General features: G+C 44.5%; 1 protein-coding gene across 1 annotated transcript; it reads right to left on the bottom strand.

Annotated features, from left to right (window-relative positions):
• SCGN (secretagogin, EF-hand calcium binding protein) lies at positions 1–22,733 on the bottom strand. Its single transcript, XM_042840040.1, has 11 exons — positions 22,661–22,733; positions 22,293–22,363; positions 14,896–14,988; positions 14,501–14,590; positions 13,707–13,763; positions 13,095–13,172; positions 3,866–3,921; positions 3,152–3,197; positions 2,985–3,044; positions 2,367–2,435; positions 1–723 (listed from the first exon to the last, which is right to left on the bottom strand). The coding sequence occupies exons 1-11, from the start codon at positions 22,731–22,733 to the stop codon at positions 595–597; spliced, it is 822 nt and encodes a 273-aa protein (XP_042695974.1). The 3' UTR covers positions 1–594.
• Positions 22,734–27,431: the final 4,698 nt, after the last annotated feature.

Here is a 27,431-nt window from a genome sequence, read left to right as displayed (position 1 = left end):
TTTTTTTATTTCTGCAGAAATACACCCATCCAATATTTCAACGGCACAAACAAAGCTCAACATTCACCAAAGTAATGACTTCACACAGAAGGCAACCATCAGAATCACAGAGCAGCAGCAGCCCAGGAGCATCAACACTGGGAGATGCTTGTCTCTACTCTAGGAGATGGGCAGGGCACTGTTTCACAGGGGTAGGAGAAGGTGAGCAGCCCTCTTTCTGAGCAAATAGTGTGCCTGTGGGCAAAGACCATGCTGGAGAGACCCACAAGCAGTGGCACCTATTGAACACCACCCATCAACACTTGTCACAGATTCACAAAGTCACAGAATCACAGAATAACTGACGCAGGCAGGGACCTCTACAGACCCCACTCCTGCTCCAGCAGGACCACCCAGAGTAGGGTGCCCAGGTCCATGGCCAGGCGGCTTCTGGAGATATCCAAGAGATTCATAAACATTCGTAAGGCAGTCTGCCCCTTCGTACAAATGCCCCCCCTGCCCACCACCCATCTGCTTGCACAGCACGGACACACTTCTACCAGGAGCAGCAGGCAAACCTCACATGGGAAACACAGCCACAAGCACCACCAACAGCTATGGGTTCATTTTAAGCCCTAGACACAAGGCCAGTTCTGATTTTTGAATTTTCCCATCCCTGTTCACATCGCAGTGGTTGAGCAGAATCTGACGGAATTTGTCCAGGTCCACCCCACTGATGCTGGGCTGCAAGAGAAAGAGAATGCATTGCTGAAAGGAAAACGCCTCTGGGTTTCAGCAGCTCTGTAAAGCAGCAGACAGAGTGGCAGAGAGATGCCCCAAAGGGTGAGCAACCAAGGGGCTCAACCCCACATCAGCTCACACGAGAGGGGAACAAGGAAGGTGGAAATGAGGCCCCATAAAAACAGAAAGGTTATGGTTAGGTGGATGGGATGGTTAGGTGAGTCTTATAAGGAAATGCATGATAGTTTGTTCCCTTAATCAGGTTGCTCAGTTTCTGATCTGTGTCAAACAATAGTCTGCAGTTAGTTCTGGGTCTGCACCTTCATCCAGTTTCCTCTCTCAAACCTGCTGCACAAAGAAGTATATGCCATTTCCATCACAAGCTACAACTTTCTAATCAGCAAGCTAGTCAGCAACTTTAAAATACCTTCAGTGTATCAAATGAATGTTAAAGGCAAGTTTTACAGGCCTCTTTGCCTCTGTCTACTCTGCAAAATGGATGTGAGAGCATAAGCAGCCTTGCATAGGGTCCTTCACAGGGAAATACAATGACTCAGGCTTGGGTGAAGCCAAAAGCTGGACTATTAGCATCTTGGACTGTATCTGAAAACTCAAGGTAATTCAAAACAAGTGGACTTTGCTGTTGTAAGTGACACACTGGCACAGTACTCTTGACTACAGAGAGAGATCAAGTGATTTTTCTGTGTAGCTCTTTGATGACATAATAAACTATGAGATCATGCTGACAAGGACATTATCCACAGCCAAAACAGAATGAAGAAGAACCTCTGATGACCAATCCATGTCAATAAAATTACAATCATAACATCAGTGAGGAGGCAGAATTTAAGGATTTAAGCAACAGTTCTTTGACATGTGAGCCACCTTCTAGATATGAGTTGCCCTTTACTCTTTGCTCAGCTGTTCCTTCAACCCGAAGGCAAGATCATAGGGAAAGATGGTTGAAGTGAGCTGAAGAGGATTTCTGTATCATAGGCAGCACTGAATAGTCCCATGCTGAAGTTTCAGCCATTCAACCTCCTGGCCCATGAACTCCAAGTCATGCTGAGGAGTGTCTCCCTCTAAAGCTGACTTTGTGGCCTTATAAAATCACAACCGTTAAGGATCCCACGCATGAACTTCCTGATGTTCAGGCATGGTGATACTCTGAGAAACTTTGGTCTGTGCTTTTGTCAGCTAGAGCTGAAGACTCTCAGCTCTGATCATGGCTTTTCACTCAAATATATGAAAAGGCAAAGGCATATATCTCTTTTCCAGCTTACTCAACACCTTTTAGCTATTTTAGCCTAAATATTACATCGTTAGGGAAAAAAAATGTATGTGTGTGGGTAGACCAGGTGGTTTGTGATGCTATAACATCTGCCCAGCTCGGAGTATGAAACAGAATGGATTTAAATACAGTTGCTGAGTCAAGTTGTATTAATTTGTCAGATAGAATTTCTGTGATGTGGTGAAATGCTCTATGCTGAATATTCTGAGGCAGTGACATTCGTTTCTGTCTGTGATTGAAATTAAATTTGACTCTATGTTCCCACTCTTGCTCTGCTTACATATTTTTATCAGAATAAGGACTTTCCTCTTGGACATAAAGGGTATTAATAAAAAGAAAAAAAACATGCAGATACCTTGACCAGTTCCATCATGTCTTTGACAAACCCATCCACTTCTGGGCCTTCAAGTGCTCCCGTTTTACTCTGACAGATGAAAGAAACATCAAAACCTTCCAGTAAGTCAAAACCCATCCACCTATTCACTGGCCCAATAGCACTGTCATCCTTTATCCCAGACCGTCTCTTCCCCTTAAGTGGCAGTAATATCTCCCACTATTTTGTGAGGCTTACCACTCCACTGTGGGAATGACAGAAGTGGCACCAGACTGCTGTTTTCTAACCAATGCTAGGGCAGTCCTGGCCATCCTGAGCCAGATTTAGAATAACTCTTGGTTAAGCACTGAAAGGGGTTTCATTTCTCAGGGTGATGATGCGGGTCCCAAATTGCTGGAGAACTACAGCTAGAGGCACCATGCTCTCTACAGCCCATGTGCCTCCTGTACAGAGATATTGCTGATGCAGCAGTACTGGCCATGGCAGTGGAAAAAGTGAAAATGTATCCTTTGTTATGAGGTCCCTGAGCATTGCCCACCTCTGTCCCCACCTTCACATGAGCACTTCTGGCCCATGAGCTCTGGCACTGTCATATATTTAATCATGTAGAGACCACAAAGGAATGTTGCTTGGACTCACAACATCGTAGTGTGCAAAGATTTTCTCAAAATCTCTCCTCCTTTCCTCCGTGCTGCAAGCCTGCGTGCAGGGAGAGCGAGTGAAAAAGGAAAAAAAAATAGATTCAGGTTCTAGCGTAGGTTATCTTATCTGAGAGGAATGGGAGGAATGCATCAAGAAATACTTACATCCATTTTAAACTGAAGAAGGAAATTTTCCTGGAGGGCCAGAATCCTGAAGAGAGAGATTTAAATTAAGATCTTGCCACTTCGTCAACTACATACGTACTGCTCTGAACTATCCCAGTTTGTAAAGGCTGCTGTGCTGCGTTACAGGAAATAGTAATCTGCCACTGCTTTCTTCATGAAGCATTGGAAAAGGAAAGGACGAAGTAACGCTGATCTGAGCACTGAGGGCAGTGCCTCTGCTTCTCATCCCCCAAACCGGTATTTTAAGTTGTTTAACCCATGCAATTAAAGTCATACCTGACTGCACATACATTACATATACAGGCATACTCTATCTGTATACAGTGCCAATTGCCAAAAAAAAAAAAAAAATAAAAAAAAATCCCCAAAACTTTCAGCTGTCAAAGACAGAAAAGGGGCAGAGACTAAACTACCATTTTCATCTATAAGCATCTTCCTCTTGTGTCTCCAAATTCTCCCCTGCCGACATGGCCAAGCACACTGGCAGTGCCACCTTGACTCCTCAGCCACATCCTCACAGAATATCACAGTGTTAACCATGCATTAGAGACCCAGGATGCCTACATCAGAGAGCCTGACTTGTTTCAGGATTCAGATGCATGTCTCCAGAGAGATATTATTGCTGAAAGTCATCACTTTGCCTGGATGTGTCATTGCGAGCTGAAAAACTGCATCAATGTCATTGAAGCCTACCTTGCCAGGTCATTCAGGTCCAGACGTCCATCCTTGTTTTTGTCAAAAATTTTCATCTAAAAGATAAAAGATAGGGTTGCTATGAAATAGATAGGCAGATGAGGAGAAGATATATAAAAGAGGTTGGCAGATATTTTGCTGTGCCCTGTGACCTGGTAAGCAAGTGTACAGCAATGTCCTCTCTGTGTTGGCTTTCTGGCATTGAGAAGCAAAGCAGCCAGACACTGTTCCAATGAAGACAGCTCTCTGACAGACAACTTAAGCACCTAAACACTGTCCCTGGAAAAAACACTGAAGCTTCTAAACACTTCCAGCCCAGCTCTGTTGTTATCATTGACTGTCAGTGTGGCTGTCCGGTGGCTGAGGTGCAAGTTTCACCTCCTGACAGACAGGATCATGACAGACAGATCAGGTCTGGGTGCTGCTAGAGCTGGTGGGCTTGCATATCTGGCTTAAAGCCTGCCACAAGAAAGTGACAGGACTGGGAAGATTCAGGCCTCGGGCATCGAGAGGTTGATCTGTGTGAATGCTAAAGCTGTCTTTTCCTGAATTGTATCCTTTTCTTAATGTGATCTTTTTGGTGATTCAACACCAGGTATTATCTATTCATTTAATAGATTTAGTACATTGTTCCTCTGCAATGCACAAATAAGAGTCAGTTACAGGGGAAGAGTTTAATGGGTTGCAAAAACTAATGCCTTCAGGATCAAAGTTCTTGAAAAAATGTATTCTATAGTGCAGTTGGGGAAAAAAAATCAATTTTTTACTAAGATGGATTACCACTCTTTGTCACATCCTCAGTAGAAGAACATGCATTAATTGTGCTTGCATGAACCTCATTTGCTTATTCATGTAACTGCAGATACCAGTCCCCAACCCTGTAGGCTCATAAGGAGAGGACATAGAATCATAGAATCACTCAGGTTGGAAAGGACCTTAAAGATCATTGTGTCCAGCCACAACTTAACCATACTACCCTAACTCTAACAACCCTCTGCTAAATTATGTCTCTAAGCAACATTCTGTGACACATCCTGACCTGGGATGAGTTCCAGGATGAATGAACCCATAGCACGTCTTGAGCACTGCCCAGCAGTGAAACAGGGGCCTGACACTCTGCATAAGTAGAGGTAAGGGCTGGGAGCTGCTGTACCTTGGGATGCCCACATGTATACACGATGCCTTTTTTTGTGCCTTCTCCCTCTCCTGTGCTCTGGCACATGTGCTGAGCCTGCAGTAGCTCTTTGCTGACTGGCTGCTGATTCTGCAACTGGATTTTATTGCATTAATTCTTCTGTAACTTGTGCTACTAAGATCTGGAAGGGAATTTTGAAGAGCACTCTGTATGGGTCCACTTTTCCTCCCATTGAGAGAAAGTGTAAAGCTTATATGGATGACAGTAGTTCCATACTGACATCACTGGAAAACTAATGCCCTGAAGTCAACACAGATGTTGGCCCCAACAGGACAAGACTGAAGGCAGGGTTAGGAGCTGGAGCTGCTCATGCTGTGCCACAAAGGGGAGAAATGTCCTTGCAATGATAGCTTTAATTTCTGAACCCTTCACTATTTTCCAGCAGCAGTGCAGATCTCATTAAAACAAATTTAACTGTAAAAGTTAACACATTCTTCAGTGGAATGTTTAATGAAAAGAAACATCCACAGTCAATTTTGGTCTATCTTTGAGCTTAACATTTTACTTTCAGTGGTTTACTACATCCACTATATCAGCTCCCCTCTCTGACCTCTGTCACTCAGCTCTGCTTTTGCAATACCAAGAGAAAATCTCTGCATTTTCAAATTCTGTTGTTTTTTTTGTTTGTTTGTTTGTTTTTCCCTGCAAAAAGTATCCTGGAAGAAACAAATTTTTTGATTTCTCATCCCAATCAACAGAGAGAAAAGAAAGTCTTGCAGGACGTGCTTTGCTTGGTTAATTCTTGCATCTTGAATTCCACACGAAAGATGGAAAATGTCTAGCAAAGATGGAATACTGTTCTCTGAATTAGTTCAGGTACCACAGCTAATAAGATAGACCTAATCCTATTATTTGGACAACTGTAGCTCATGCATACACACTACTTGGCAATCTCAGGATAGAAAAGCCTGGGGAAATGTATTTTAATTAAGCTTTCGAATTTCAAGCACACAATTGTTTGATCTGATCTGCTAATTGTGTACATAAGTGATCAAAGAATGACAGAGGGTTCCCATCCCATATGATGAGACATACATAATGGGAGAAGAAGACATTTGAAATTGTTATGAGATTGTTTCTAATTTAAACTTTTGCCTTTACACACCATCTTGATATGTTAAACTTGATGGATTTTCAGTTTATTCTCTTGGAAGGTATATTTATGCTGCCAGGCTGATATGAAACATCTCAATGTGGTTAAGGATAAGGTCTGGCATGTTTAAATAACACACAATTTTATTAAAAGCTTTGTTGCATCCAGCAGTATGCTTTATAAAATGATGCATTTGTCTTACTGTCAAGCTAGCCAATGTTTTAAAGTGTTTGCACAAATTAATTCACTGACATTTTAATGGGAGCACACCAGGGAAGTCTTACTTCTGTTTGTCTGAATTTAATGTGTGTACTCTGAGGCAGACAGATCATAACTGAGAGCTGTTTTTGCAAAACAAGAGTTGTTACAGTGTGCACTAAAAGTGCAAACTCAAAACTGCCATAGGCTTTGAATTAAGCAAAGGAAATATCTCTGCTTTCTCAATCAGGTGTTGTAAAGAAGGCCACTGAAACACCAAGATATGACAAACATGCTTTGAAGAGCCCTGTAAGATTATAAGTTGAAATTATTTTCTGTGACAGAGATAAGGAGAAAAGTAAATAAGCAAAATAAATAGGTCTGTGATCAGCAGAATTACTAGGGCCTGCTTCTAAATGCTTTCCTGTCCCTTCTCTGATGTGTAATGAAGTGTGTCATCCCTGGAGGGAACGTAGAGTTGTTTCCTACTTGCCCAGCTGCTCTCACAACATATCAGGACTACCTATATGATGTCAGCTATAACTAATATAGCTGAGGAGTACAGCAGGTACTGAGGGGATATAACAATGACACAGGCCAAGTGGAAGATTGCATGTGTCCCCTTTTGCTGGGGCCAGCAGGCTCTTGCAGAGCCCTAAAGGCTCTGTGGCCAGCAATTTACCCTCGGTACAGAAGCTCTGTTCTCTGCCCCCCAGGTTATAGCACCTGTGTAACCTAGGCAAGTCATTTAGTGTGGGATTTCTAAGGGTCCTTTGGTGCCTAAAAGAACAAACTGTTATTTGCAGGGATTTTTGAAAGCCAGAACCTGCGTTCCACGAGTTCTGTTCTTTAGAAGTGAAGTTTGAGCTGAAATGCAATTTTCTGCTTCTGCTGGCTTATGTCACAGCAAGAGCAGTGCAAAACCGAAGACAACAGAACAACTGGGATTAAGTCTAGAAGTGACATGGGGCCAGATTTTCCTCCATGGCATAAATGAACTGTGTGTGAGCCCTCTTACCACACACAGTAAGGCAGCCTTTCATCAGTGAGAGGAATCGCAGTGACCCAGGACCATGAGAAAGCTCTCAGAGAGGGTGGCTCTCATGCTGGTGGATGGGCTTAAGAGGGCTGATGGTTGCAGTGCCCATGCAGAACTGTAGATGTGGTCTCCTAGAGGCATGGCATCGTCAAGTATCTGCCTGGGAGGGAGGCCCACATTGATCACTACCAGGAGAAGGGATGTACAAAGAGCTCACCTATAAACTACCCGTCTTGGGCCACATTCCTCTATTGTATTTATACAGCTTCAGAAAGTTTGATCAGAGCATGTTCAGAAGCACAACATGCTCCGTTTAGGCTATCACTGTAACAAAGATTTCTTTCTATTGTACTATTCCTTTGGTGGTTGTAAAAAAAATTGTTAATATGGATACACTTTGCCAATATGGTGATAAGGAGCTAGATCATCTGGATTTTCTCTATGTAAGTACACATGCATTGGCAAAGAGCAGAGACAGACAGACAGACGTTCACAGCCAAAGAAATACCCACTCTGAGCCTCTAGCATTGTCCTTGCAGAGAGGACAGCCTGCAGTCACAAAAGCAGCAATAGTCATAGAATTATACAGTTATTTCAGTTGGAAGGGACCGTTAGGGGTCATCTAGTCCAACTCCCCTGTAATGTAGATGAGGTTACTCAGAGTCCCATCCAGCCTGACCTTGAGTATCTCCAGGGATGGGGCTTCCACCACCTTTTTGTGCAACATGTACCAGTGCCTCACCACCATTACTGTAAAAAAAGTCTTCCTTACATCCAATATAAACCTCCCCTCTTCATCCAATACAAAACAAAGGTAGAGCACGATTAATTCCTATGGATGCAGATCACCTTTCAGGGAGAAGTAAGCCTGTTCCCTTCATACTGAGAAGACCAAGAGCCCTCACATAGCCAGCTGCAGTTCATGTGTGAGGTCAGTAACTGCTCAAGATATGCAGCTCCATGCCCAGAAATTCTGCTGATAAGCACAGTTAAACCATGACAGTGTTACAGCTGGGAAGACTGCTCTATTGGCTTCCCTGGGGAAAAGATTCATCTTCAGCTGTATTCATATACTAATTTCCATCAAAGGCTGTATTTCATGACCAACGTTTACTGTATTACTATTCACCACACTTACATGACTGTTTCCCTAGAAATTCAGTTTGTGGTGGTGGGGAGAGTATTCTACTTTATGGTTTTTATCTTATGCATTTTGCTAAAATATAATAATTCTCAAATTAAAGGAGCTTATTTTGCCCAGTCTGATATTACCAATACAAAAAGAGAGTATTGATGTTCTATGAGTGACAGTTACAGTGGTATATACAACATAATTTGCTGAAGGGTGCCTCAGAATTGAGCTTTCCCTGCAGGTATCTTGCAGATATTGAGATTACAAGCCAGAAGTAGCATGCTGCTATATGAGAAGCTATGAACCATTAGTGGTTCTGTGAACAAGGCAGTAATAAATGCAAGAGCTGAGTGAGAATTTTGTTACTGCAGAAGACAAGAGATCAATACTAAACTTCATCAGAAATTATGGTGACATCTTTTTTAGACTCAGGCATATACAACACCGTGCTGAAGTACACAGCTGTGTGCATACACATGTATAGAAGCTGTCACTCATGACAAAATCCTGGCAAATGCAAGGATGAGCTGGATATTCATCAACAGAAACTTCCCCAGGATCATGGGAAAAGTTGTTAGTGCTACTGTGATCCCTCCATCCACTTTTTTTCTTTTTGTGATGAAGCAGTAATGGGACAACTTTTCATTTCTCCATTTTGTGTTGCTTTAAGAAGGAAGTACATTCTCATCAGGCTCTTAAAAACTACACCCCACTTTCAACTATGCCCAGTTTGTCTCCCACAGTACTGTACCTCTGGGACATCTTCTCATTGCTCAGAGAAGCTTAGAGCAGTATAAAGATCTGTTTCTGCCTCTGAGCATCTGCTCCCTGCCCACAGCTCTCAGTCTAGAAGCCTGTGGTTTTTCTCTTCTAGAAGAAGACAAACACACACAAACTACTTTCAAGAATTCAGAACATCACATCGCTATCTTCTCATGCAAGCACATGAGTGTAAATATTAGTGCACCCTTTATTACTGCTAATACAAACATATGTACATATATAGGCACAAAAGCTAACACAAATCCTGCAAAGGGGCTTCCACAGCACAGAACTGCTGCTTTAATTCCCTCATCAAGAGTCTTGAGCACTCAAATGTTCTTTTCTCACAACTTTCCCCAGGGACTTGAAGGATGCTACAGATTTGATTTAACAAACTCATGGGGACTGTGCAATTCCAACACATTCCCTACCTCATTTCTTCCCAATGGTTCATGACTCATCCATCCTTAATCTAAATCAGTGTTCTCTGAAGAAAGGATGTCAAGGTCATAAGGAAACAGAATAGCCTGCATACTAATAGCTTCTAAGCAACTCAATAAAATGATGTTCCTTTCTGCAGTCAACCAATATACGTATGTTAAAAGTATGAAAGGGCCTCAAGTAATAGTAAAGCAGAGCAGAACATCTCAGTTTCCCTGGTTTCTGTCTCACTTAAAACAGCTGAAAATGAAGGGTTGAGAGATGTATTTATACATAGGAATATGCAACTATATATAAAATATATATTTAAGATGATATAAAATTATAAATATGTATGAGAGAGTGTGTGTATGTCACACCTGTTCAGGTATTTGCTGTGCTGTGTTTAACCCAGATCAGGGAAAGGAGGGCACTTCTCTGTGGCATTCTTTGTGATTCTGGCTCTTTAAAAGAACAGAAAGAAGCAATACTTCCAAATGAAAGCTGTATCCCTCTTTACAGATATCTCAGCTGTTATTTATATATCAATTGATTTATTTTATATACTATATGATCATTCACAACAGCATAAGCAAACTGGATGTAGCTGACATTCCCAGGCCATTTACCTCCCACAAGCTAAAGCTGCAAGTATCCAGCAAAGAATTGTAAAATTTCATTCTTTCATGCCTGGGCTATCTTCTTTAAGATGATAGTTTCTGTCTTTTCCCCTTTATCCCTGTCTCCAAAAAGCTCTAGGGCCCACTTGGTGTATCAGTATCTACTTAAGAAGTATGCAGTCAGCTGTGGAGTGCACAAAGAAGAGGGCAGAGATTTGTAAATGCCTGTGGAGACAGATGGGATTACAGCTCCTTGGGACACAGCTTCTTTGGACCAAATGTTATTACAGAGGCATGTGAAAACCCTGAGCAGGATGGCTGGGCCACTATCAGAGACCCTGTGGCTGTGCAAAGCAGAAAAAGATCCATATCCAGAAGACCTTGTGCCCTAAATAAGGGTGGAAACAAAGATATGGGAGAAAGAAATAGAACTATTTCCATTCTGCAGTAAAGGAATCAGTGTTGCTGGTTGCTAAAAATGCAATAGAGAGCCCATAAAAGCCTGTAAAAATATAAAGCCCCTGCTTTGCATCAAAGTATCTCATTGTTGCACTCACCCTGTTTTCCCAGGCAGTTGGGATGGTGGCAGAGTCCCACCAGGACTTCCTTGCTCCATATGGAAAGCAGGAAGAGAAAGCAGGGGTCTCTCACTGCTCTGGACCTTGGCATCACACCTTTAATCTTGGTAGCTCAAGTCACTTTTTCCTTTTTTTCTGTTTTTCCCCTTTTTAATGGGCAGATAAAACAGAAGAGTGCGTTTTTCTTTCCTCCTTGCAATTTTGCACTACTGCTTCAGGCAAATTCCCATGCAATCTGTGTCCACTTCTATATAGGTGCTGTCCATGTGGGAGCTCTTCGCCGTGATGCACAGAATGCATATCCTCCATTTTAGTACAGGATATTGCAACACCTGATGTCATGATTTCACATTCCACCTTAGTGCTTGGGATCAGGTGTGTTTGTAAGCATCCCTGATCTTGACTTTATACCAAAAAATCACAAAGAAAAATAAATAATCTGCTACAGGACTTGAGGGAACAGCATGGAGCTGTGATGGGAGTGGGTCAGATCGGAAAAATGTTCTTCACCAGAGGGTGGTGGGCATGAAACAAGTCCCCCAGGGCATTGGGCATGACCCCAAGGGCCAGAGTTCAAGAAGTATGTGGACACCACTCTCAGACATATGATCCAATTTTTGATGGTCCCGTAAGGAGCCAGGAGTTGGACTTGATGAACTTTATGAGTCCCATCCAACTTGGGATATTTAATGATTCTATTATTCTCATTTTCTACTATTTTCTGTGATCCTTTTGGCATTATGGCTTTGCAAACTTCTATCCCCATGGGCCAGATTTGCATTTTAGGTCACAGATTACCCCAGATATAGGAATCATTCCTTTCCCAGATCAGAACTTGCAGCATAGAGGCTAAACTGCGTCTTCAAAAACACAAAGCCAATCAGTAAAAACCAGGAGAATAGAAACCAGACCTCCTGGCTGTCAGCCCTGTGCTGCATTACCACACCACATTTCTTTCCAACCACATTTTATCTAGCTGCACTGGGGTGGCAGAAATCATAGATCCTTTTTGAGAAATTATCGGAAAGGGAAGAAGTTGGATGAAATTATCTGCATAATATCTACAAGCTTCAGACTGCGTGTTCCCCAGCAGCACCAGGTCAGAGAAGAGCTACTGGCTAAGGGAATCTTAATGGGGCAGCCTAAAAGCTGTTTGCTACCTGCAAACTCTGCTGGAAAGGTTTTGTTCTGGCTGCAGCTTCTGGGTTTTTATTGTTTTTCAAGCTCTTCCAGATGGAAAATAACTTCTGTAGAAAGCTTTCCTCTCCCTTAACTGTCCTATAAACATGAAAAGATGCACACGCTTTTGTACATCATTAGGTACAGCTTCTTGCTTTGCTCTAAAGAGTGACATTTTTAGTCACAGATGCTACATGCATACATAACATGGTATTGCAAAATACATGGGCAGCTCCTCATTTGCTTGCATACCAAGCTCTACTATAGGTGAAAACACAGATTTTGTGCCAAGAAGCAAGACAGTTCCATCTGAAAATCATTTAGAAAATTGCAACAATAGATGTCTCCTGGTGGAAGTGAAATGATAGCCTTGATAACAACATCAGAAATGGGCTTTTTTTTTCTCCTTTCTTGTTTTCAGATGGTTAGACACAATAATTCTGTTTGTTCAACAATTCAATTGTTCTGAAACCCAGGTGACTGATGCTAAACTTATGCCAAATATTATGTTGCTGATGATTGCAGGATAAAAGCTTCATTGTGAGAAGGCAGGGGAAGAATCAAAGCCTGTGAGCATTGAGATTCCCAGCCCTTCAGGGAGCTAGCAGGGCTCTCTATATTTTGCAGAGAAAAAGTGAAAGATGCCAGCATTTCTGAGGAGCAAAAGGATTTGCTTGGAGGGAACAAGGGAGGAAGCTGGATGGAGCCCTGGCTGAGGCTGAAGAAGAATACACCTCACCTATTGATTTGAATAGGTTTAGGGCTCAGTTTACTGTGGCACAAAGTCAGGTTGCTTTCTCATAATAAACACTTCAACTCAAAGCTGAAATGTTGTTCACAGCTGATCCAGTACAGTGCAAAGTAGTAGCTGTGTGCTGTCTAGCTTCCCACTGGGAACTCTCAGAAAAGAAACACCTTTTGAGAGGACCCCTATGGCACCAAATACTGAGACCCTGAGGGATGCTTTTAGGCAGTATTATAACCTAAACAATATTATTGCTCTCTTTGCTTACCATTGTATCAGTATACTCTTCCAACTTTGCTTCAGTAACCACCTTGTTATGCTGCAAGAAGAGATCTCGCAAGAAATCCTGTAACCAGGAAAGAGCCAAATATTACTTAGGGAAATTCAAGAAGAAACAGTAGGAAAATAGACTCAAATTCAGCAGTCACATGAATCTAATTTCACATTCCCAATTAGTACTCAGGCTTTCAATTTCCCCTGAAGTTCATATTGCAAAATATTTTTGCAAATAAATCAGAAAATAATCAAACTGTCCCTAAGTGAGCATACTGGAATCAGTTGTAATGGAATAGTTCAGCCACAAAATACACAAGAGCTAAGTCCCACTGCGTCTGCTAACTGATCTCAGATCAAAATAGGCAGGGCAATGGGGCAGTGAAACAGCAGGAGGGATGGCAGATCTTCCTCTCACCCACTGTGGTCCCTGCAGCTATGCCAGAAGGCTGGAGGGTGCCCAGCCCTTAAACTGGCTGTGAATGAACTTGATGTGCCATTTGTCATCACACAAAAAGGCAGCAAATTGTTAAAGGCGATGAATAGGCTCCTGTTGACATCTGTGAGCTGTAGATCAAACTCAAAGACACTGGTTAGAGCAACTTACTTTGAGTTCTCCAGCTGAAATAAATCCACTGCTATCAGCATCGTAACTGCGCCAGATCTGGATGGGGATAGATTGATATGACCTTAGATGTTGCCAGTAATCACTCACACAGGAGATAAATCATAAAGATCTGAATCAGAACCTCCCTAATGAGCTAGCTGTTCTGTTACCCAGCATTCGATTAATTGTGGACAAAACAAAATAAACTTTCCACACAATAGCAATTACTCCAATTTGGGTGCTGTATGCGTGACATGCTGCGATCGCATATTTAATGTAGACATGCATTCTATAAAAGGAAGAAAAGACTGAGAAACTGGGCCACATTTCTTACCTAATTTGTACATGCAATTTCTCAAAGTGGTTACTGCCCTGAGTCCAGGCCAGTATGCAGCTGGCCATTGATCTGCAGAAGCCCTGAGCTTGGATGTGAAATAAGAACTGCAAATAGTCTTAAAAAAGCCAAAACTTTCATCTGAAGCAACTTGCAGAGAAAAAAAGGAGTTTTGCATTTTACATTTTACAACTGTCCCTGTGCCCATCCTGCCAAAGGTGAATTTCTCAGTGTCCCTGAATAGGGCAGGGATGTGTCTGTGTGCCTTCACAGCCCAGGCTAACTCATCAGCTCAGGACTGTGCTTAAATGGTGGCTGGCCAGCCCTCCTGGTCTGCACTGTACTGGGTGCAGAGCTTTGGATTTATCAGGGCTAGATTTATCAGTGATACAGAACAGGTGCTACAGAAAAGGTTGGGGCAATTGGTGTGCAAGGGAATGAGGAAGGCAGAAAAACAGACCCGCATGAACTCCACACTGTTGTCCAAGGGAGCCTCCCGTCGGAAAAGCAGCAGGAAGTTTTCATCATCTGGCAAGATCATATTTGCAAGCTGAAAAACACACAACCAACCCCAAAATCATATCTGCAAGCTGAAACATTGGGGAGGGGAGGGGAGGGGAGGGGAGGGAGCTTGGATGGCTGTAGACACACATGGCAAATACCAGCTTGTCATGTAGTTGCTATGGAATGAAGACCAGACCAAGAGATCTGGTGAATGCAGTACTCCATGACTACACCTCCTCCCCCCTCAGACTCTATCTCCCATATCTGCCAAGTCTGCTTTAGGTCCCCATCCTCTTTCTATCTGTAAAAACAAACAAACAAACAAACAACAACTGGGTTGGGGGAAGATACCTCTTGGATTTGCAAGCGGCCATCTGTGGTGACATCATAGGCAGACATGAACTGCTCCTTCATCCTCTGAACTTTTTCTTCTGTGATGGCGTCCTACCATTGGGAAAATAGCACATGCAAGAACATTGCTAAGGGCAGTAGGAGAGTGCCCAGAGGAAGTTTGCCTCACAGATAACCACCAGGAAAACAGCATCCTTATAGCCAAGGGCTAATGCTTCTAAAGGACCACAGATGCATTGTCTTAGATGAACTTGTGATAGTAAGTAATGTCTATGCATAACTTTGTGGCAACTGAGCTATTGGTTGAAAGAGCAGTGTCTGGAGACTAAAATATTTCAGTGATGCCTCCTTGTTTAACTGACTATTCACACTGGGTACTGCATCACTGGAGTCGAGTTTTGCTTGAGTTTGTATCATAGCAGTTCTGATGCTGCCCATTGTCATTGCTCAATGGTGTTTGAAAAACATGAGATCTGGGTGTTCCTCATGCCCCAGAAACTTCCTGACCATGCCCATATTCAATAGAAGCCAGGTGCAAACACTATTCCCAGCTGCTCCTGAACATTCTGGCTGCAGAGCATTCACACACTGGGCTCTAAGAACACACCAGGATGTCATAGATGAGGTAGTCAAAAAGGAAGTGAGACATCTCATCTCCTGATTAATGTCATTAAACTAAAGCCTGTTTTTGTCTGAACTTTGTCGCCAGATTCTCCCACAAGTTTAGAAGTGACCGATATTTTCCAAAAGCCTTAATTTGCTGCTAGTAGTAACAGGAAAAAAAAAAGTTATTTACAGATAAAAGGAGAGTCAGATAGCATTATAGTTTTATTTGCCTTCACTTTACTTCAGAGCAGATTCAGAACTTGTGAGCACTTGCCTGCTTGCAGTTATTATGGGCTTACACAAAAATCTTTCGTAGCACGGTATAATACAAACCATAAATATCATGGTCCAAGCGGAGGATCCTATGCTGAAATTAGGGGAGAAAGAGTTTGATTTATAAGTGTCAAGTCTGAGTGACTGTGAGCGGGCTTTGCTTAGAGCAAGTGAACCCCTGTCACCCTCTACAGGATGTGCCAGATGTTGGGACGATGGGGATCTAGGTGTGAGAATGGGAGGACAGGGGCACCCAGGAGGCTCTTTGTTGGCTGCATCCCCTGGGTGCATCCTTGAGGTGCAGCACAGCAGGGCAGGTGCCCCCCCCCGAGGACCATCCCCTCAACATTATCACTTGCTCTTATGCCAGTTAAATTGCCTTCTGACTGTACCTTGACACTACCAGATGCCTCGCAGGCATTAGGCAAACCTACCAGTTGCTGACTTCAACAGGCTTGCAAAGTACTCTGAAATTATCCTCCTCCAGGCCTATTAGGTCAAGTTATTTCTGAAACTATAAGCAGAGCTAATATTTGGAAAAATGTGCTGCAGAGGTCCAACTAGTCATTTGTTAAATGCTCAACTTTGTGTCAGCTTTTAACCACTACTTCATTTGACTTTGCATTGTCAGAAACATAGTACTCTGCAAGAGAATAAGACTGCCTTGTTTTCTTCTTTTCTTCTTGTCCTGCATGTGGCATTGGGGTTGGAGATTCATGATCCTTGAGGTCCCTTCCAACCCTGGCCATTCTGTGATTCTGTGATTCTTTAACTGATTCAAGCTATGGGATATAGTAAGTGAAATCCATAAAGCTGGAATGTATAAAAGCAGCTCCAAGGGGTCACACTAGAGTTTTCTTATTGGACAGTCTATCTCTGTGCATAAACATATCACTTATGAAACACAAAAGCTAGTGACAACTGCTAGGAAATTTTACCTTCAAAGAGAGAAAGTGTCGTAAAAGATGCTGCACAAACTAGTTTTCCCAAGATACACATTCAAGGCAAAATTATCCCTCTTCCTTCCTTTCTTCCTTCCTTCCTTCCTTCCTTCCTGCCTGCCTGCCTGCCTAACACAGTCTAGTTGCATATGCTTCAGGCTCATACTCTATTTACTCAGTCCTCTAAGGATTATAAGGTTATGTATAAGGAAAGAATCCAGCCATGAGCACACCATTCTGCACTGAGAAGCAGCTGTGCTGTCACTGAGCACGGACCTTTCCTGGACCACACTGTGTGTCTCAAGCAGCAGCTCCATTTTAAGCCTCCCTCCCTCCTTCAGAAGTGTTCACTGCTTGGACTAAGATCTTGCAAACTTTTTAGCAGTAAGATAAAATGTGAAAATTCAAGCAAATGCTGTTGCATTTGTGGGGAGACTTTTCACAGGATGCAAGCTGTAGTTCCTGATTTTCCCTCTGCATACATCCCCATAAGTTTCTGGAGGTGCTGTGACTTTGCTCATAGGTATCTCAGGGTCAAGCAGTAAATTTCTTACTATGGATGCTCTTCCGCAGAGTTTTGCAGAGAAAAGCTTCTGTAATTCAAATTGCTGTAACGAATGAATTTTCTGCTTTCTCCTTTCCAAGTCCAGTATTCATCTTTGCTTTTGTGGAAACCCGTTAGAAATATTTTCCATCACAAAGGTAATTTGGTTTTTAATCCTGATTGTAATAAAGGAAAGAGCATGTTTGGTTTTTCTAATCTATGCAGTATTTAATGTCTTGGTCATGGTTGGTTATGAGTTCTTGGAAACCCGGCTGTAATCTGCCTTCTTCATTAACCTATTCCTTACACACTGCTGTATTCTTGCCCCACGATTTCTGATTAAATTTTTGCTCCTTCGGGGATCCATGTGCTAGGCAGCAGCTTTTCTTGATGAAAATACAGCTAGGAGTCATCTGTTTCAGGGGAAAAAAAAGCAAATGTATGGAGCACTGCAGAGACTTCACCACCTGATGAAAGTGAAAGTCTCATTTCATCCCTGCTGAGCAAAGCAGCCTTGCCATACATTGATTATTTTCTCCTCCTTGATGTGATTTTTGGGATCCAGACACCATATTGATAATGGTGTAATGAGCAAGAAGAAATGTGACTGTTATAGCCTGTTTCTTGAAAACAAAACGAAGCGTATCTGAAAATGCCGGCTTGAACACACTTTTCTCTTAACAGTGTTTCAGCCCAGTTTGATAGAAGTGAGAGAGAAAGGTCTTAGAGATATTGAGTTCCTACAAGATCAATGAAAACAAATTACATCTGCCAAGAATGCCTGACAATTAGTACCATGCCAAAAGCCAGACAGTGACAAAGGGAGGGCACCAAAGACCAGATGAGACACCAGAAACACACACTTCAATTTCAGAAGGTGAACTTTTTTTTTGGCCAAGTATTTGTTCTTTAAATCTGGTAGCATTAAAATGTACCTCAAGGAATGCTTTCCTTCCATCCATGCTGCCCATGGGGCCACTGTGCCCACACAGACATGGGCTTTCCCAGCAGCTCCTTGGCCAGCCCTGCCCACTGAACTGCAGAGCTGCTGCTGGAGGGTTTGGCTCTGTGCTTTGGTTTGGGTTTACCACAGTCTTGTACACTACAGTAAACAAACCCCTATACAGTCATCCCTTGCTTTTAAAATCATTTAGTTTCTTTTAGCTTTCACCAGCACATGTGTGGGAAATACTTTTTTCACACAGAGGACACCAGTGCTGAACTAAGGCCATTGTAGCCCTTCCCCATGCCATGGGGTGGTGTATAGGTTAGGCTTTGGGTGCCTTCTTTGTTCTGCCCTTCCACAAGGCTGAGTGGTTTTTGACATGCCTTTGGGCAATGAAAACATGCCACTTTTGCCTGTCGTGTGTTGAGCTTCCCATTATAGGTACTACCAGCGCTTGCAGTGCTCTGCCTTAACGATCAGCTACTGGAAAGGGAGTGGGTCAGGATAACCAGGGCTGACAAAAGCCACACCTACAGAAATGAATGCATTTGGGCAATTAGCAGAATTGACTCAGGGTTGAGATTTCTGATGTAGCCTGGAGCAGGATGAAAGACAAATGCTTTTTGCTAGGAGTCTTTCTGCTCCCACTGGTCACCAGGGACCTGGCCTGCAGCCCTGGCTCTCTTGGGTGGGTGGTGCAGCACAGTGGTACAGCACAGCGGCAGCCTGCTTTGGCCAACACTTTGGTGACTGAACTTTGAGCACCTACCTGTTGCATTCCTGACCATACTGTCTGACCGTTAAGCTAAAGACATAATTTAGACAGACAGTACACTGCGTGAGGCAAGGCTGGAATGCAAGAGAGAGGTAGCTCATCTTCCTTGGAAGCAGAAATCAAAGGCAAATCCTTTACGGCTTTTCAGCTGAGCTCCTGGAGATTAACTGCAGTCCCTCCAGCCATAACCACCCAGGTGGTTTGAGGGAGGGGGGATTGCAGCGAAGCTAATACCTGTCTTACCCAAACACATTTGCACTTCAAAGATTTTCACACATGGCCTCTGACACACATACAGCTGGGGGAGGGCAACAAACTTGTCAGAATGGCTGCTGTTCCCAAATCTCTGCCTATTTTTACTTGAATTTAAACTAAGTGAAATGTCTTTCTGTAAAAGAATGCTGCAAGAGAAATGGTAATGTACAATTCCTTTCGTCTCTGCACAGATATCACTGATTTTGCAGAAATTTTCAGTGAAAAACCAATCCAGACTTTACAGCTTTTCATTTAGAAACCTCTTCTTGTTTAATTACTACCCGAATATAGATAGAGCTTCACTAAAAGTAAAGAGCGAGCAAGGAAGATCCCAAATAGCCTGTCTGAAGAAAGGTGTATAACAATGCAAGAGAGGAATAGAGAGGCAGTATTTTCTGCTCCAAGAAAACAAATTCAGTGTTGAAAGAAACCTAAATTGTCACTGCAGTGTAACAGGATTACAGATGGAAAGATGTCCGTAATGTAAAAGAAAGAAGTTCATGAACAAATAGGAGCACAGTGGTCGGAGAGAAGTCATGGCAGTGATAACCACTGAAGATGTAGGATGGCAGCAACTCACAACGTTGTGTGGTGTTTGGCTGAATTGCCCTGGTGCTGCCCCATATACACCATACTATCAGCCCACTTCTTCACAGAAGCCCCTGCAGCTGATGGGGAAGTGACAGCAACCGCAACCCACCAGTGTCATAAATCCACTGTATTTCACTGAAGCCTGCAAGGCATCCCTGGAAAACAAACTCATTTTCTTAGAACTGCCCTTTGCTGGGGGACGAGAGTCAGAAAGCAGCACCTGAGATCTGGGTCCGTTTATAATAAAGTTGAAAAACATTGGCACAACTCAGATCTACCTCAACGTTATCCCTTCCCATGCCGTTTCCCTGCAGAGCCATTGCCTCAGCGTCCCCCACTGGATGGCGTTCCACGTTTCCATCCCTATGAAATCTGACTCCCAGTTTGCAGTAGCCCCGCTGTGCTTTGTTTGCCCAGCTGCTCCCATCCCATCCCCTGGCATTCAGTGTCAGCTGGGGATGCTGCTGAGCTGCTGGAAAGAAAAACAGAGCTGAAGGACTACAGTGGTCATTAACTGAAATAACAGCTTAGGGAGTGCAGGCTGGAAAAATGTAATTATGAGACCATTTGCTATTCAGAGACAACTGCCAGGGCTGATAGCATTATTTATCACTCGTCGAGCACTTCAGACGCAGCCACTAATTAATCCTTGAGACACATCTGGAAGTCCCGCCAGCACACATTGTTGTACAGACATGTCAGGAGCCCAGAGAAGAAACAAGTGTCAAAGGGAGAACTGGAGCCAGCGGTGCTCAATGCCAGCTCCCTTCTTGCCTCACCACTGCCACTATCCTGCTGTGCAGGGTGAAAAGCTCTGCAAAGAGTACCTTCACCCCACCTGCACTGTTGCACGGACGCTCTGTATAAATAGGACAAGGAATTTTGCTCTGCGCAGCACTGCAGGTGGTCTCACACACAGGGAGCAGGCTGCTCCGGTGCTGCCAGTCTCCAAGGGCTGATTGTTTCTTCAGTCCTGGTGCGTTAAGATTTTACCCTTTATGGGCAAACCCAGACAGAAGAAACAAGCAAGGTGCAAGGTTTGAGTGTGCTGGTTTGGGCTGGAGTTATCCAAGCGTGGCTTATTTTGGAAGTTGGTGGCACAGTTCTATTAAGAACTGTGTATATAAGTTCAGGACATTTTGTTGAGTGTAGCCCTATGCTGTGGATATCCATGCACCGACACCTAGCACAGTGTAACAAGTTCATGCTGATAGTAACAAGGCTACAAAAACTACTCTAAGGTACTGTCTGCATCCAGCTGGGGTGAGGCTGCTGCAAAATCCCACATGGGATGGGCAAGAGAAGAGTGGCTGTGGAATTGAGCAGGGATGGAGATTTCTCTGCGCCTCTGCCCACAGTCTGACATTCCTGTCCAAATGCAGTACAAGCTTTCCACTTTTCATAGAATCACAGAATGGCATGGGTTGGAAGGGACCTTGAAGATCACCCAGTTCCAACCCTCCTGCCGTGGGCAGGGCTGCCCCCCACCAGCTCAGCTGCCCATCCAGCCTGGCCTTGAGCACCTCCAGGACGTGGCGCCACAGCTTCTCTGGGCAGCTGTGCCAGCGCCTCACTGCACTCCGAGTAAAGAATTGCTGCCTAACATCTAACCTAAATCTCTCATTTTGCTTTAAAACTATACCCCACTTCCCTATCATTATTTGCCCATTTCTCTCCAGAGCAGCCTTTCTGTGTCCCTAGTGATTCTTGATGCTTATGTTGGAATCTTACTTGATTTTCTTTAAACTGCTCTTATGTGCTTAGCTCTTCATGTGACCATCCATGCTCCAGGGAAACATTTTGACAGAAATTGCCAATATTTCATTTCAAATTTACTTGCAAAATAATCAAAAACTTACTTGAAAAAGTGATTTACAGAATGTTTTTTTATGGTTCTCCCAGAGATCCAAGGATCCTAATCACTTCATGACTGCAACTTTGATTTTGCATGTGATGCTCATGCATTTATGCTTTTTATTAACCATCCTTCCCCTTTTATTGATCACTCTTTGGATAAGGGAATTGTTTTACCTGTTTGCTTTTTAGTTTTTTTTTTTTTTTTTGGCACATCCTTTCTTTCCCTATGGAAGATACTTATTCCTTTCCTCTTCACCAGCTGGCTGTGGGCTGCAGAGTGAAAACCAGGGGAGAAAACTAGAAACTCAAGAGCTGAGTGTTGACCTTATGAACAACGCCATCAACTCTTATAGGGCCACTTTCAGTAACATTCTCCCAAGAAATATTCTCCCAAGCGTTATTTCAAATTAATGATCTCACAAGCAACAGCAGATGTCAGATTGGCACCGAATGTTGGAGCAGCTGGTGCAATCACACTTGTTGCCACACCTGCCTCACGCACCTGGTTGCTAAGAGCTCTGCCATCAGGCACTGATAGGGAAGCAATAAATACAAATATTTCCACCATAACAACCTTTTAAGTAGGACTCTGTGTACATAGGTACTTACGTCTGGCCTCAGTTTCTCCAGCAGATGATGGAAAAAGTTGTCAAGCTCCTTCCCTTCGATGTAGCCGTTGTCTAAACGCAAGCAGGACATCAAGGATGGGCGTTACTGCAGGGGCCCTGCCCGCCTGCTCTGGCAGCCCATAATGCAAACACCCTTACTGCTATTTGCTATGTAGGGCGGTGGGAAGGGGGAACTCAAGAGAAGGAATGGGAAAGGCATTTCAGACTCAAAGTTTGGGAACGACGGAGAGAAAGAAGAAAGTGCCGAAACACCCGCAGGACCCCGTCCGCACTCACGGAGAACCCACCCGCACGTGCTCCCACCGGGCAGCGCTCGCCCCGCGCCCCGCGCCCCCCGCTCCCACTTGCCGTCGGCGTCGAAGCGGCGCCAGGCGCCCAGGAAGGCGGCCGCGTCCAGACGCCGCGCCGCGCCGCTCTCCATGGTCCTGCAGCCGACGGCACGGCCCGCGCTGCCCCGCGCTAAAGCCGCGCAAAAGCCGCGCAAACCCCGCGCAAGCACTGCCGCCCGCCCGCCGCGCCGCCGGCGGCTTTGAGAACGGCGGCCCCGCCCCGGGGGCGGCCCCGTGGGGCGCGGGGGGAGGCCGAGGGCCCCGAGTGGCCCCTGCTCATCCCCTGCTGCCGCGCCACAGCGTCGGTGCGTGGGCGTCGGCAGGAGGGGCTGCCCAAGGAGGGGGGCAGCGCTTGGGATAGACTTGAAAATTCAGACGAGTGCTGTTTAGGGGGAAAAAAAGTTTGGTAAAATTTCGATCCTCCCGCTCCTCCATGCCAACTACGGAGAGGGTTTCCGTGCTGGGAAACTACAACCTCACCGCAGTACAAAGCAAAAAGAATGGTGATGCCAGGGGTCTGAGTGCCCATACAACAAAGTTGGTGTTCGTACCCTGCTTGGGCACACTTGGGGCTGCACTGCCTGCTTGGGCTCCTTTCTACTAGAAGGACACTGAGGCCCCAGAGTGTGTCCAGAGAAAGGCAGCACAGTTGTGAGGGGACTGAGTCACAAGTTCTATAGGGAACAGATGAGGGAGCTGGGGCTTTTCATTCTGGAGAAGGGGAGGTAGTGGTGAGGCACTGGTGCAGACTGTTCAGGAGGTGGCACCGTCCCTGGAGCAGTTCAGGAAACAGGTAGAAGTGGCCCTGAGAGACGTGGTTAGAGAGATTTTTCCAGGCTGATTTTAGTTCAATATATAGATCTTGATTTTATGCAAATGCTCCTTGCTTTTCAAAAGGCTCTCAGAAGCAGAGTAGAAAAGGTACTAAATGAGCATTCAGTGTTCACACCAAGCAGGCTTCTATTTGATCTGAAAACAAACAAACAAACAAACACAACACAAATCAACTAAAAGTTGCATTTTGCTGAGAGCAGGTCAGGGTCAAGGCTGCACAATCCAATCTTTGAGAGTACAAAAGCACTGGGACCTCCTTAACTCCTTCACCAGAGGGCAGTGGGCATGGAACAGGCTACCCAGGGCAGTGGGCACGGTCCCAAGGGATGGAGTTTCAAGGAGTGTTTGGACACCGCTATCAGACATAGGGTTTGAGTTTTGGGTGGTCCCGTGTGGAGACGGGAGCTGGACTTGATGACTGATGAGCTTCATTGCAACCATCTTCACCTCTGCTGGAAAGACACTGGGAGGTCTTTCAGATACAAAGGGGAAAAAAGAAGCAGAGGTCATGATCTCCTGCTCCACATGCATTGGCTATGTGTTTGCTCCCCCCAAAGCCTACCCCCAGCATACCCCGTAGATACTGGAGGGACACTGCAATGGGCTTAGATGACAACTAAGTATGGGAAATATAAATTTTGTTCCCTTAATAGCATGAGCAAGTACTCAAATGTCCTTCTGACACATCGTTGGGTCCTTCTCTATACAGACAGCACAGAAACGGTCCACAGCATTATCAGTTTAACAAAGCAATATTAGTTACACTCCATTAAAGATGAAATGCATGGCAAACATGGCTTTAGGCTCCTCCAGATGCCTTAAGTTATTCAGCAAAACAGGAATTAGAAAACAGAGCTCAAAGTGAGCTATACTGGCTTGACAGTGCACTGTGTGGGGTACAGCGAATGTGGGGAGCTCACTGAACTCTGGATCCATTGCTATGAGTATCAGAGAGCAAGAGGAACGTGACCTCCATGTGTGCAGCTCATGGCCAATGCAGGCATTGCTCTGCTGTATGGAGATAGATAGGGATTAAAGGAAGGTGGTATTTTTAGTAGTGGGGAATGCCCCTGATGAGCTTCAGCCATGGCTTTGCACTGTGCAGGAATGCATGAGGTAGGAGATCTCAAGCCCTTGTTTTGGAAAGCTGAAAATGGAAAGAAAACAAAAAAGACAATTGAATTCTTTTTGTTCATAGCATTATAGAGTTTTAAAGTTTCGTATTTTGAAAAACACATCACTATTCCATTATTACTATTTTTTTTTTTTTTTTAAGTTCAGAAATGGCTTTAATCTAATAATATTTGACAGGATGATGTTTTCCATTAAGCCTCACAGATGGCAGACCATTAGTTCAGATGTTTCTTTTATTGGTTTATTTTCAGATTACGGCAATTACACATCAAAGAATAAGAAATGTCCCGTTTTGTTTTCCGTGTGAACCTGGGTGTATAAAACAGGCTTAAAATAGTATAAATGCTATTTCCCAGTAAAATCGTTTCCTTCGTGAATTCACGAGGCTCCTGAAGAACGCAAGCATTGATCCCAGCATTTCAGCTATAGGCAAATTCTGGGAAGAGGGAGGGGACAGTGCCAATGAGCTGTGTGGTGAGTGGGGTGGGCACTGAGCACTGCAGTCAGCGAGGGGTCTGCGAGCATCACAGCGAGGGGGGATGCGGAGGAGCAGATGAAAGACAGGCTGAAGGGGAGACAAAGCTGAAATGACAGAGTCAGTGAATCCCCCCCCATTTGCATGGAAATCAGTGCAGAGATAACGTTGTCTCATGAAGAAAAGAAGCAGGCACTTATCTCTTCCAGCCACATCCTCAGCTGACTACAAGCTGCTTATTAGGGCAGATCCCAAACCCCATCTTCCAGCACTAATGCCACCTTCCATCCTCACCTTTGTCTGTGGATCCCATGTTGATGTGTCATGCTGGCTGCTGCCATGAGGATTCCCATCGAGACTATGCTTTTTTTTCCCCTCCAGCCTTGTCTGTGTGGCCCCCTGGGCTGAGAGGCATCACCACTCTGACCACTTTCCACTATGGAGAGTGGTTAATATGTGAGGGAAAGCCACCATTTCTCACTGCCAAAAAGGAAGTTCGGGAGACAGCCCTCCCCATGGGATTTTCAAGTCCCTGAGCTCAGGAAAGAGAACCTAAGAAGAGATTTCCCAAAGGAAAGGCCTCCCAGTAGAACAGAATCATTAAGGCTGGAAGAGACCTCTCAGACCATCTAGTCCAACCACCAACACACCCCACCATGCCCACTGCCCACATCCCTCAGTGCCACATCCACACAGAACATCTCCATGGACAGTGATCCCACCACCTCCCTGGGCAGCCTGTGCCACTGCCTTGCCGCTCTGTCAGAGAAGAAATATTTCCTAATATTCAACCTGAAGCATCACTGTATCTACAGGAATTTCTTGCCCACCTCCCTTCTGGGCCCCTTCACCAGCACTGCCTTGCAGATCACCATGAGACCTCCCTTTTGCATTTCTTCACCCAGTTTAGATGCTGGTTTTGGGCCCTTCAGTGCACAAACAACACTGGGGAATTCCCAGCGGGTGTCAGGTACCAGCAGGTGTCAACCCAAGAGCCCCTGCCAAAGCTGGCACTGCTCCCATCCCCTTTCACAGCCCCATGAGGACAAACTGGGCACCTCTAGCCTCGGAGCATGGATTGGAGCATGAGACAGTGCAACAGAGCACATCCATCCCCGCATCCATCTGTTAAGCAGTGTACCATATGCAGCAGCAGTCAGTACCGATGGTGAATTCCAGTGCAGAGCAGGACAAGGCTATGGTGGATGGGCCGCATTAATCCCTGATTGTCTCAGACTGGCTCAGCTGCTGCTGCAGAGGGGAGGAATGTAACATGATTGCTGTTTTCATGGCAAGAAGCAGATATTTACTGTTGTTACTGCTTGTCAGGGAATACTTCAAAACACTCAAGGACCATCATCTAGACTGCTTTAGCAGGGAGGGGGAAACAGTCCTAATGGCAACACGTAGGGCTGTTTGAGTTCACACAGCCACAGTCCTTTCCCAGCTGCATATGGCACTGGCAGTATTCAGTGGCAAGGCATGAAAACCACCCTGAGGAGCAGGAGAGACCATGGCAGCCCAATCTGAGAGAACTTCTTCCTGCTCTTTGCCCAAGAAGGGATGGAGGAGACGCAGATCCCAGTGCAGGTGCTGTTGCCAGTCTCCTTCCAGGCCTTGCCTTCCAGCCAGGTGGGTGAGCTGGGGGCTGCCAGGGCTTTGCCCTCAGCATAGGGCAGGTGGTCTGCATGGCTGATGAGCAGGACAGTGAGTTCCAATGGGAGAAGTACTCAGCAGCTGGAAGTGAGACTCTCATTATTATTTTTATTAATACCACAAACCTTGCTGTTCAGTAAGTTTTCTTAAATTCACAAAGCCAGCAGATCAGGCAACCCTTCTTGAGTACTCTTGCAAAATAGTCTCATTCACTTTGTGAGTAACAACTGAAGCAGGCTCGGTTGTTTGCCTTTTCGAATATAATCTCAAGTTCTCCTCTGCCATTTGTGTTTTTTCCTCACTGATGTTTAATAAACAAAGAATGTACGTGTGTCTAAATGACTACTTTTGTCTAAATGGTTTTAGATGCAGAATTTCAAACCAATGTGAAACCCATGGCACGTGGGTTTGAAAACCCAGGCTTTAGGACCTGTTTTCTACAGCCTCCTGCCTTACTTTAGAGATGCTCTGGCATAAGAAAAGCATCTGGGCAATGCTCTCAGATGTGCAGTATGATTTTTGGGTGATGCTGTGTGGAGCCAAGCCAGAGGAGCAGACTTTTCACCACAAGGAGAAAAGGAGGACACTGTTTTTGTCTGAACTGCACGCTTGCTCTATCTGACACTATGCTATCATTCAACGAGCAGAAGCTGTCAGACCAAAACCAGTGCTGTAAAAACGAGGAGCTCAA

This window comes from Centrocercus urophasianus, unplaced genomic scaffold, assembly GCF_019232065.1.
Source record: "Centrocercus urophasianus isolate 14NV4802_14NV808 unplaced genomic scaffold, USGS_Curo_1.0 seq_11, whole genome shotgun sequence".
Classification (NCBI taxonomy): Eukaryota; Metazoa; Chordata; class Aves; order Galliformes; family Phasianidae; genus Centrocercus; species Centrocercus urophasianus.
This window is presented reverse-complemented; position numbering and strand designations above follow the sequence as displayed.

What these genes read in the sequence shown, in the direction of transcription:
- SCGN (XM_042840040.1), bottom strand. Translation starts at nt 22,733, where the DNA reads ATGGAGAGCGGCGCGGCGCGGCGTCTGGACGCGGCCGCCTTCCTGGGC. An exon ending in ACAGTGTGGAGTTCATGCGG is followed by an intron (nt 13,764 to 14,500) that starts GTCTGTTTTTCT and finishes ATCCCCATCCAG; the next exon opens with ATCTGGCGCAGTTACGATGC. An exon ending in GACCTGAATGACCTGGCAAG is followed by an intron (nt 3,198 to 3,865) that starts GTAGGCTTCAAT and finishes CTCTCTCTTCAG; the next exon opens with GATTCTGGCCCTCCAGGAAA.